Source organism: Oryctolagus cuniculus, chromosome 2, assembly GCF_964237555.1.
Source record: "Oryctolagus cuniculus chromosome 2, mOryCun1.1, whole genome shotgun sequence".
Classification (NCBI taxonomy): Eukaryota; Metazoa; Chordata; class Mammalia; order Lagomorpha; family Leporidae; genus Oryctolagus; species Oryctolagus cuniculus.
In genome coordinates this window covers 108887971-108900393 of record NC_091433.1, presented here as the reverse complement: position 1 = coordinate 108900393, position 12423 = coordinate 108887971, and the positions used below count along the sequence as shown (strand labels likewise).

Sequence of the window (12423 nt, the reverse complement as noted above, 5' to 3'; positions counted from 1 at the left end):
TAACACTCCCATGGGGACACTGGTAGCAATTACTGGCCCCAAAGTGAGCTCGGGTTTAGCCTCCCCCTTGTTGCAGATATGAGAGGAGTAAAGTGGTTAATCTTTCAGGAATAGAGTTAACAGTGTTGGTCAAGATGTTGCCTTACATAATTTATACTTATTGACCCACAACTCCCTCCTAAGAAAATAAGCAGAAATGTGGTGATGACTTCTGTAAGAATATTTATCACAACGCTGTTTGCCACAGTAGGAAAAAACTGGAAGCAGCCTACAGTCCAACAACAGGGACATGGTCCGAGAAATGGCACTTGACTGCTACATAGCCATCATGTTCCGACAGTATTAAAGAACCATGATAAAGGGTAGGTTTAAAATGTTTCAAATTTAATTTTTTCAGAGAAATTGAGGAGAGAGAGGGAGGGAGGGGAGGCAGAGAGGGAAACAGGGAGAGAGAGAGAGAGAGAGAGCACACGAGAGAGAGTGCTCCCTCACCCACTGGTTCACTCCCCAAATGCCCACCATGGTTGGGGCTGCGGTGGGTATGCAGTCAGGAGCCAGACATATAATCCAGGTCTCCCAGGCAGGTGGAAGGGATGCAGTCACTTGAGCCATTCCTGCTACCTCCCAGGATCTGCATCAGCAGGGAGACAGATGAGGGTATACAAACCAGATACTCCATTATGGAACATGGTGGCATCTTAGCTGCTACGCTAAACACCATAAATGGTGTTTTGGAATTAGTGACATGAGAAAGTATCTGATAATGTTAATTGAACAGAAGATATACAGTATGATCTTACTCTGGTAAGCATAGCGCACATTTGGGGAAAAAAGACTAAAACTGGTAGAATGTTAATAGGAGTTACTTTTGGTGATAAGTTTTGCTGTAGCTTTCTATTTGTTTTTAAAGATATATATATATATATATTTATTTGAAAGGAAAAGTTACAGAGAGAGAGAGAGAGAGAGAGAGAGAGGGAGGGAGGGAGAGAGAGAGAGAATCTTCCACCCACTGGTTCACTCCCCAAATGGTCACAACAGCTAGGGCTAGGCCAGGCTGAAGCAAAGAGCCCAGAGCAATTCTTCCTGGTCTCCCCTGAGGGTACAGAGGCCCAAGCACTTGGGCCATCTTCCGCTGCTTTCCCAGGCACAGTAGCAGGGAGCTGGATGGGAAATGGAGCAGCCAGATCTTGAACCTGCACCCATATGGGCTGCCCACATCGCAGGTGGAGTCTTAGCCTGCTCTGCCACAATGCTGGTGCCTTGGGAGTTTGCACTAGGTCTTGAACTACAAATGTAGCCACAGTAAGTGTCTGTTACTTTTGTAACCATTAAAAACCAATGTTATTTTGCAAGAGCACATAGGGATGGGTGTGTGGTGCATTGGTTAAGATGGCTGCAGGGATGCCCGTGTCCCATACCGGAGAGCCTCTTTTGAGTGCTGCCTCCGCTTCCAATCCCAGCTTCCTACTAACGTGAGCCCTGGGAGGTAACAGGTGATGACTCAAATATTTGGGTTGCTGCCATCCATGTAGGAGATCTGGATGGAGTTCCTAGCTCCTGGCTGTGGCCCGGCACAGGCCTGACTATTGCAGGCATCTAGACAGTGAGCCAGTGCACGGCTGCTCTCTGTCTGTCAAGGACACCCTGCCTTTCAAATAAAATGAAAATAAGAAAAAATAAATATAGCTACATGTAAAACACTCTTTTCAATTGTAAGCAGCTGGTGCTTAAAGAGCTTTTAACATTCTCATTCATTCATTCAATGTTTAATGTTTCAAGCTCTAACTGTGTTCCAGGGATTGTGCTAGTTTTTTTTTTTTTTTTTTTTTTTTTTTTTTTTTTTTAGATTTATTTATTTATTTGAGAGGCAGAGTTACAGAGAGATCTTCCATCCACTGGTTTACTCCCCAAATGGCTGCAATGGCTGGAGCTGGGCCCATCCAAAGCCAGGAGCCAGGAGCTTCTTCAATGTCTCCCACATGTGTGCAGGGGCCCAAGCACTTGGGCCACATCTTCCACTGCTTTCCCAGACCATTAGCAGAGAGCTGGATGGGAAGAGGAGCAGCTGGGACACGAACCTGTGTCTATACGGGATGCCAGTGGCACAGGCGGAGGTTTAGCCACAGCGGCAGCCCCTACGCTAGGTCTTAGGACTACAAAGGTGAATAATACAAGTACCTTCAAAAGAGCTTACTGTCCAAAGGGAAAACACATGTGTGTATATCTGTACCTGTTATCTGCACCAATACCCGCACACCTCTATCCACATCTGTAGCTACATCAGTGTCACACCTAAAACTCTGCTGTTGTCTGTAGTCCCTGAGTGAGGGGACAGGTCAGGAAAGGTGTCACCCAGCAGGTGCAGCTCCTGCTTCCTCTCCTTGGATGAACCAAGAAAACTGGAGAGGAACGTGGTGATGCCTGTGGGCCAGTCCGTCTCCCCAGCCAGGGAACCTTGCACGCCTTCTGCCCCACTCCACGCCCCCACCCCCCACCAGCGGTGCACCTACCTCTGTTTTCCTTGGCCAAGTTGTCGGCCATCTCCCAGTAGTCGTAGCTGTGCAGAATGCTGTTGGTGATGCTGACGTGGTTGGCCGCCATCTGGTGGATGCGCTGCGGGATGCTGATGATGGTGGTCGGGGACAGGGAGCTGGCGCTCGAGAGGCTGCCCTGAGACCCCACGGAGCTGGTGGGAGAGGGGTTGGGAGACATGGGGGATGGGGTTCCAGTGCTCCTGGAAGGGGAGAGGCAGAGAAACCAGAGTGGAGAGGCCCGGAGCAGGCGCAGTGGGGCAGCCCCTGGGGACAGTGAGAGCACCATGCATGGCCCTGCTCACCAACGGGTTACTTACTTTCCACTGGTGCTCCATGGGGACGGGGCCTGGGCGGCTTTTGATGAATTCTGCAGGAAAATAAAAACAGAGACGGTGAGTGCGGTGAGCTTAGGGGTCAACAGTGGCCAGTCAATGCGCGTGTGGGAGACGTGAGTGTTGAGGACTTCGCAGTCCCCACGCGGATTCAGAGACACTGGATGCGGGGCTCCACCAGGGCAAAGCTCCCTGCTCCTCCTTTCAAAGCAAGTCAGGGCAGCTGCCGGGGGCCCCACAGAGGCTAACGTGAAAGGCTCGGCCCACAGCTTGGGTTTCTACGTGTACATTTTAGATTCCCAATCAAAACAGAATCTTGAGAGCCTGTGCAATCCTGGCCCAGACTAACTGCTTTCCTTTTCTGAAAAGGAACAAATTAAATATTTGAACGGAGGGATTATTTGCTGGAACTATTGATACACATTTATTTAATGCCTGCAAAGAGACAAGCCATTGAATTCTATCGGGTTCATTTGTTAACTTTGAGAATTATCTGTCTTCAAAGAAGATGCTGGTGAACAGTCCTACAGGAAGAAATTAAAGTAGGCTCCCTTGACAGACAGGATGGCCGAAAATTCAGATATACCCGGAGATGCTGATTTAGGGTGTACATTGCATGAGCCAGGTGTTTACATCAGGCATTTAAAAGAAATTGTGTCCACAGCAAGGAGAACGTCCCCTCTGAGAATCCTAGAATATCTTTCTGGAGAGAAGTCTACTGGGCTATGAAGGGGGAAAATGATCTTTGTGATGCATAAATACGTACATCTTGTCACTGTTGATGAAAAATACACTAAAAATCAGCCTTTGATGAAGGGGAAAGACAAACAGCTCCTGGAAGGGACATGGCCAGGAGTGGGGAGGTTGGGTTCTCCACACACTGCACACTCATGGGCTGCCTACACACACCCCGAGAATGTCTTAGATCCCTTAAAAGTTGTTATAACCTCTTGTGGCTCTCAGAATGCAGCTTCCTTTTTTATTGCAGCATTTTTTGACTGGAAGGCTTCTCTTTAGTATGAGCTCTTAGATTTTCTATTTCTGAAAACTACTGATCGTGACTCTTGGGGTGTCAAATCAAGGGAGGGCTCAACACCAGTGCAACGCACGATGCACCATGGGTCAAGACATGATCTCCTTCGCTTAGCACCTGGTGACTGTACAGGCACAATGAGGAAGGCAGCAGGGCACCCACAGTGCCATGGGGCCCAAGATAGCGCAGTCATCAGAGATAACTTTCAGGAAGTAGAGGCTGGGGATTCGAGGACCTGCAATGATGGCTGTGTAGCTGCAAAGGGGTGGCAGAGGCAGGCATGGTGCAAAGTTCTCATTTCTCTAGAGAAATAGCCCAGAAATCTCAAACAAATGACTAACTTCAGGTTCACCTTACAATGGTGCATTGGAGAAGGGGCTTTGCTCTTTGCAAAAATTCTCCCAGTGAAAGGAATTTTACTCCCTGAGACAAGCAGGCTTTGGCAATGCTTACTCTTGTACTTGCACGTTGCTACTGCCCTAGTGCCTCTGAGTTTCAACACAGGGTTTCTATCATTTTAAATAACCCCAACCTCTATTAAAAAGTAAATGAGCTACTGGAGAGCAGGAGGAAGTGGCTCGAAGTTAGCTACTTCCCAGGGAAAGAAGCTCTGCGTGAATGGAGGAATTGATGTCTGCTATAAAGACGAATTTCCGGCCAGCGCCGCAGCTCACTAGGCTAATCCTCCGCCTTGCGGTGCCGGCATACCGGGTTCTAGTCCCGGTTGGGGCGCCGGATTCTGTCCCGGTTGCCCCTCTTCCAGGCCAGCTCTCTGCTGTGGCCCGGGAGTGCAGTGGAGGATGGCCCAAGTGCTTGGGCCCTGTACCCCATGGGAGACCAGGATAAGTACCTGGCTCCTGCCATCGGATCAGCGTGGTGCGCCGGCCGTGGCGGCCATTGGAGGGTGAACCAACGGCAAAGGAAGACCTTTCTCTCTCTCTCTCTCTATCTGTGGGGAGCAACTCGGACTAGACTAAGTTACTGGAATTAAGACTTATTCTATGCATCTGCTCTCCCACAATATGGCGCTGGGAGAGGAGGAAATAGCTTCTACGCAGCTGCCTCTTGCCAACTTGAGTGATGACCTCCAGGAGCTGATCCTGCTCCTGATTGGAGGAGAGCAGCGTACTCGGCGTGTGGGCAGCCGAGTTGGGATTGGCGGAAGAGGACTATAAAGGAGGAGAGAGACAACATGCACCAGGAACATCTAGGGGGAACATCTATCTGAAGGAACACGTGTGCAGCCCCCGAGAGAGCCGGCCGGCGGTGTGCCGCTCCCCCGCGGAAGTGGGGAATGTGGCAGGGGGAACTGCCCTTCCACGGAGGTGGAAGGGACAGTAGCCAACCCGGGAAGAACCAGCAGCAAACCCGGGGAGGGCCGAGCAGACAAAAGAACAACGCAGGGTCCTGTGTCGTTCCTCCGCAAAGAGGGGGAGCGACATAATGGTGCCATGACTCGGATATGAAGCCTAGGCAGGGTTTAGTGTCGTTCCTCCATGAAGAGGGGGAGCGACACTATCCACTCTGCCTGTAAAAAAAAAAAAAAAAGACGAATTTCTTAGGACACTGCCATGAGTGCCTGAACCTTCTTTCTCTTGAGGCCATACAAGTACTCAGACAAGAAGAGGGAGACATAAATTAGATGGGCTTGCAAGGACCATTCTGAGCCCAAAAGTCACAGGTGTGTCATATAGGGCTGGAGACCAGAGGTGGCGTGGACCAGCCCCGAAGCAGGGGTTCTCAAGGATGCCCTTGACAGTTAGCTCAATGCAAGGGAGTCTTTTGCTGATACACCAGGCAGCACCTTGAAATAGTCGATCAGTGCTTTCGAGTACTTGACAGCATGGTCCCTCTTGAGTCGAAACATCCGCCAGTACAGGAGAGCCAAGCATCGGTAACTGCAGCAGAGACAGAAAAGGGGCCCTTAGAAGATGACAAATGTGTTCAAAAAACATCACATGCCCAGGCACTCCGTGCTTACACGTTTATGTATGCAAAATCTATCTGTAAGCTCATGGATGTCTGTGAGTACCTGTCCAAGGACTACAAGGAGGTACTTGATAAATATATTTACTGTTTGATCATTTCATGGAAGCTCTATTAGGACCTCTTTGTTGGGTGGCAAAGTCTGGCCACTGTCTTCTCTGACCACCAGGGGGCAGTCTCTCCCCATGAGTGGCGCAAGGGAGTTCTGGCCTCCTGGGCCAGCCATTGGTTCCCTTTGCTTTTTCATACTTTACTGGAGTAGGAAGGTACTTTCAAAAATACATGGAAAACAGAATTAAAAAGCAAGCTTACTTTGATGCAAAAAATTTTTTGAACTCCATGTGTAACTTTTTTCTAAGAGGCATTTTCCATGAATGAATATTTTGAAGACCCCCCCCGCCATTGAGTGAATTCAAATCAAGTCAAAGATATGAAAAAACACTGAGAACAGTGGTCATCGTATTACTCCCTGTGGTATTCTGTAGTGGTTTACCTGCTAGTATGGCACCTAACACCACAGTAGTCATTAACAGTCATTATTTATCTCAATATGGAACTTGGAGAAAGGAGTGTCGCCAGCCTTTCCCGAGACCTCTTCTCTCCTTCTGGGTGCTTGTCACCCAGAATTACTGTCGCCACTTAGATCCGGCACTGACACACCAGATCCTGTGACACGGTGTCAACGCTCCAGACTCCAGCTGATGTGATGCTGAGAGATAACCCAAGACTCTTTCGTGTGTGTCGCTGCTGAACTTTGTGAGACTTGATCTGACTTCCGAATGGACAACAAAATTTTTTTTTTTAACAGAAGGAACCCATGAGAGATGTCCTATGACATCGGGAGTAGGGTGACAGGTCCCAGGGAGATGCCACAGGCAAAATTATTATTTTTATAATTACAAAATCATTATCATTGTAGTGATAAATATAGAAAGATATTGAAGGATGTGATTTTATTACTGTGCAGAGAACTTTAATGCATCATCATGCTGGAGTCATACTAATCCCCCCTTGACAAGCAAACACATGAATTATTTTGATTGCATTTAAAATGTTAAACACAAGAGAAATTCCACTCATATTCAAATTGTTAAAACATAGACCCATCTGATTTTAAAATACACCCTCATACAGAAAACATACAGAAAACAATTATCCTTGTGTAATTGACCTGTCCCTCTTCAACCTCTGTGAGTTCAGATCACATGCAAGGAATGATCAGGACTCTCCTGGGTCAGCATTACCGGCCTGGGCTTTGGAAGTGAGAAGACACGCATTTTAGCAGCTGGCTTGCAATGATGGCGTCAGAGTCTGGGGATACCACATCAGGCTGAGATGACACACTCACCATAACGCGGCCAGCTGCTTGTCCTCTGGTGTGGCATTGGGACCTGAATGAGTTTTTAGTCTCATAGCATACCTAAAGAAGAAAGAAAAAAAAAAAAAGCAAAGAAATAAAAAAACAAAGCCTTCTTACTAACAACAAAACCTTCCCTGGGTGGTGGCATAGTGCAGTGGGTTAGACTGTTGCGTGGGACGCCAGCACCCAGACCAGAGTGCCTGGGATCGATTCCTGCCTCCGCGTCTGATCCATCTTCCTGCTAATACTCCTAGAAGGCAATGGACGGTGGCCCAGGAACTTGGGTCCCTGCCACCCATGTGGGAGACCCTGAGTTCCAGAATCCTGGCTTCTGCCCGACTCAGCCCTGGCTGTTGCGGGCATTTGTGGAGTGAACTAGTGGAGGGAAGATTTCTCTTTCTCCTTCTCTCTCTGTTACTCTGCCTTTCAAATTAATAAAAATGAATGCACAACCACTGAAAATATAAACAAAACCTATCCTAGGATGGTCGTTCTCCCTGCCTGATACTTACCAGTACTTGCTGACAATCCTTTCTGAAAAGCTAGCTGAGCCTGCTCCATTTTCCCCACGCATTACGTTGTCGTGATGGCTACAACAAAACGACTTTGATGATGCCTACCTGCTTTCTGCTTGTTAACGGTACAAGTTCAAATGCTACAGAGGGCTGAGAGTGCTACCAGCTCAAGAACCACTGATGTGTCCAGTAATGGGTCCATTTTCCCAAATGCTGATTTATGGCTGAGCGGCTGACAGAGGGAGGCCAAGGTCAATCCCTCTGGGGTTTTCTCGGGAAGAATTCTCACCCCTGGCACTCACGAAAGCCCAGACTGACCCCTTTTTTCTTTGCTGCACAACTCTTGTTTGGACCATGGTCTGCGTGTCCTGGGAGCACTTTCAGTCTATATTTGTTTCCATGGATGTGTTAGGAGAAACTAGTGGCTTTTATGGACGGCACTGAATTCCACTTAGTTCTCTGGATCAGAGCACTGGCCATTGCTTTCTCCCAATAACATACCAAGCTATGTACGCAGACTCTTTGAGAGAGCTGAGCTAATAGGTGTGATGGCCAGAGAGTCCCAGGTTGAAGCAAAGTGTATTTATTAGTGATGCGAGCTTAGATGTGTGTATTAGAGTATTTAAGCCTCCATTTCCTTATAAAATAAGACCAATATTGCTGATCACGTGGAACTGCCATTAGGATGACCCCAGTCAGTGTGTAAGGCACCCAGCATGGTGGGCCAGTCTACTGTTGCTCTGCTCAGGAAACGATACTGTTATCATCACAGCACGCACGTGTGTGGTACTTCTGGATGCATCTCTGTATCATTTTCATAGTGGTTCCTCTGGGCATTACAGATACACAGATGATCTGTGATTGATTAGTATCAGCAACATCTTTCCACTTTGAGTGACCCTAGGACTGCAGAGCTACAGCCAGGGAGAACTGCAGGCACGAGGCTCAAAACCAAGAGAGCTGCTGGGTGCACCGAGCCCGGCCAAGCCACAGGCGAAAGCCTGCCCAAGGCCTCGGGGGCCCACCCCCTGCCCAAGGGTGCCCAGGCTGTGCGACATAATGCAGAAGGGGGCTGCTTTCCAGGCTCAAGACTTATTGTTTTCCTTGTTGGGCTTTGGACCGGTTTCCCCTTCTTGGTGGCCACGTCTCCTTGTTGGAATGAGAATGTCTTATCTGATGTCTGTCCCCCCGCTGAATGTGGGAAGTGGGTGGCTTGCTCTGATGTCCCAGGCTCACAGCTGGAGGGGTCATTGCTTCAGACGAATTATGCTTTGAGTCTTACCCACATCTGATTTCGATGAGACTTCGGACCCTGGAGCTGATGACAGAGTTAAGACTTCTGGGGCTACTGGGATGGAAGGAAGGTACTACATGTAGTGAAGACATGGACTTGGGGACCTGAGGGTGGAACGCTGTAGTTTCGATGTGTGGTCCCCCCACCCCTATTTATGGGCTGAAAACTTAATCCACAATGCAACAGTACTCAGAGGCGGGAGCTTTCAGAGATTGTTAGGTCTCGGGACCTCTGTCCCCACCAATGGATTAATGCCAGCCTGTCGGAGTGAGTCGGTTACTGAGGGAGTGGGCTTCTGACAAAAAGAGTGAGTTAGTCCCGAGTTATTTCTGTCTCAGGCAACATCATTTGTTATGATACAGCACGAAGGCCCAGCCAGATGCTGGTGCCGTGTTCTTCCGCTTCCCCGGCTCCAGCACTGTGAGTCGAATAAACTCCTATTGTTCATAAACTGCCTCGCCTGTCGTATTCCGTGGTAGGAGCAGAACACGGAGTAATTCAGTGCTTTAGGCTCTATTCAGTTTCCTTTTTTCAGTCCATTTCCTCTCTGTTGTTCAGACTGGAAAAATTCTATTTTCTGTCTTCAAGTTCATTGATTCTGTCTTCTGTCATCTCCGTTCTATTACTGAGTCCATCCAGGGAATATTTTTGTTTCTGTTATGATATTTTTCAGTCCTGTTACTTCCATTTGATTCTTTTTTAGTAACTGCCACTTTCTGGACAAAATTTTCCTATTTTTTTGCTTACTAAAGCATTTGCATGGTGGCTCCTTTTAAAATCTTTGTTAGGTAATTCCTACATCTGACTCATCTTGGGACTGGTGGGATGCTCCTGGTTCTTGGTATAAGGAGTGAATTCCTTTTGTATCCCAGGCATTCTGGCTATGATGTTAGGAGACTCTGGGTTGTCCGGCAGTCCCCCTGTTTAGGTTTTAGCAAGCAGGTTTTAGCCTATCTGGGAGGCAGGGGTTCCAATTGCATTGGACTTTTCCTGGTACTTCTTCGCTTGCCTGGTGGATCTGGTGTCACTGCTACTCCCCATGGGCCTGGATGGTACTGTCAGTGGTGAGGTGGGGTGGGAAGAGAGGTTTGCTGGGCTGGTTCTGGTGCTGGTGGAGCTCCAACTTCCAGTGTCCCTTGGCCCCTTGTGGAGAAAGGAATTCTCCCGACTGCGGGGTCCAAGGGTGCACCCTAGGGTAGACACTGCGATCACCCTCCTGTGCTCCTGGCTTCCCAGTGTCTCCCAGCCAGGGAGACGGGCCTCAGGCTTCGTAGGCAATGTGCAGGTTTAAGTGGAAAATTTCTAACTCAGGGGAGGAAAATTCCTTTTGTCTTAGAATTTCAGGTGGTTTAAGGGATTCTGTTCATTCGGAACTACCTTCAGGCCAGACTGCTCTCCACCAAGCAAGGTTACCTGCAGCAGCGGACACAGCACACGTAGCACTCAGCACCCCAGGCGCAACTGATCGGCACCTCTGATTTGTCTTTCTGTATTTCAAGTGGGAGTGCCTTTAAACAGCCATGATCCGCCAGTTCACTGCGGGCTCAATGGCTTGCTTCTCATTCCTCAGATACTTACGGAGCAGATACTAGGTGCTGGGAACTGTTCTAAGGACTAGGGATGCATCAGCGAACAAATCAGACCAAACACAAACGCAAAAACTAATTCCAGTGCTCAACACACACATATCCTGGAATATCTGACTGCACTGAGCCTGTCCAATCTCACTCACTTAACTTTTATTTTTATTTATTTATTTATTCTTTTACAGGCAGAGTGGACAGTGAGAGAGAGAGACAGAGAGAAAGGTCTTCCTTTTGCCGTTGGTTCACCCTCCAATGGCCACCAAGGCTGGTGCGCTGTGGCCGGCTCACTGCGCTGATCCGAAGGCAGGAGCCAGGTGCTTCTCCTGGTCTCCCATGGGGTGCAGGGCCCAAGCACTTGGGCCATCCTCCACTGTACTCCCGGGCCATAGCAGAGAGCTGGCCTGGAAGAGGGGCAACCGGGACAGAATCTGGCGCCCCGACTGGGACTAGAACCCGGTGTGCCGGCACCACTAGGTGGAGGATTAGCCTGGTGAACCATGGCGCCGGCTTATTTTTTTATTCTGTCTTATTCACTGCTGAAAATACTGTACCATTTTTTAAAAATCAGAATATAGACTAGTGATGACTACACGTTGAGAAGGGTGATGGTGGGGGATAGAGGAAGGTTGGATAATGGTGACTAAAGACAGCTGGATAGAAGGATTAAGTTACACAGCGTAGGGAAGTGACTCAGCTTACGATAATTCACTACATACTTTAAGGATAAATAATAGAGAGCAGCTTGAATGTTCAAAATATTCTTGAGGAGTGCTGTGCTTTTTGAAGGTGGTATGTTCTGTGATGTCAGGATGATAGTTTCAAAGGCTGCAGAGTATTTTCTGGAGGGAGAATGGTGTGAGACACCACGTACCATCTTCAGGTCAATGTAGACCAGGACTATAACCTGAGATGGTTAGAAATCTTCCATTTGCAAAGGCAGGACGTGGCTAGAGGGGTCTAGGTCTAGGTAGCTCAGGATCTCAGGATCAGATAAGCCTCCGACAGTGAGTTTTAGGAGGGATCATTTCACATAATGAGTGTCAGATGTTATCTGCAGCAGTTCAGCCTGCTGAGAACATAAAGCTTATTGCAAAGTTTCTCCATAGGATCAGGGGATGAAGTTCTGGCCAGCGCTGCGGCTCACTAGGCTAATCCTCTGCCTGTGGCGCTGGTACCCCGGGTTCTAGTCCCGGTCGCTCCTCTTCCAGTTCAGCTCTCTGCTGTGGCCCGGGAAGGCAGTGGAGGATGGCCCAAGTGCTTGGGCCCTGCACCGGCATGGGAGACTAGCAGGAAGCACCTGGCTCCTGGCTTCAGATCGGCACAGCGCGCCGGCCATGGCAGCCATTTGGGGGATGAACCAACAGAAGGAAGACCTTTCTCTCTCTCTCACTGTCTAACTCTGCTTGTCAAGAAAAAAAAAAAAAAAAGGGATGAAGTTCCCCCTACAGGTCACTAGAGGGGTGTCCAGGTGTGCACTCCCCTCTCTCCAGCCTGGAGGGCAGGTGTCTTCCGGGGGCCACTGTGAGGCACCCTTGAGAAATCATGCTTCCTTGCGAGATGTGGACATCTTAACCACACCTCCCACTGGACAGCCTGGGTTCACTTCCCACATCCTCACTCCAGCTTCTCACTAAATGGACCCCAGGATGCAGTGGTGATGGCTCAAGCAACTGGGTTCTTGCCTCCCACTCGTGTGGGAGACCTGGACTGAGTTCCTGGTCTCCAGGTTAGGCCTGGTCCAGATCCAGCTGTTGCTGGCATTAGAGGAATCAAATCTGCA

At 48.8% G+C, this 12423-nt stretch overlaps 1 protein-coding gene across 5 annotated transcripts in view; it reads right to left on the bottom strand.

Annotated features, from left to right (window-relative positions):
• Positions 1-12423, bottom strand: part of AFF3 (ALF transcription elongation factor 3) — a 598192-nt gene that overhangs the window by 5527 nt on the left and 580242 nt on the right. For 4 of the 5 annotated variants that reach the window (XM_051842640.2, XM_051842639.2, XM_051842641.2 and 1 more), the window contains 4 exons: positions 7237-7308; positions 5707-5800; positions 2855-2904; positions 2514-2737 (listed from right to left, as the gene is read on the bottom strand). In XM_051842640.2, the coding sequence (XP_051698600.2) occupies positions 2514-2737; positions 2855-2904; positions 5707-5800; positions 7237-7308 (440 nt within the window). The remainder of the gene's footprint in view (positions 1-2513; positions 2738-2854; positions 2905-5706; positions 5801-7236; positions 7309-12423) is intronic. The other variant, XM_051842642.2, reaches the window with a different exon arrangement.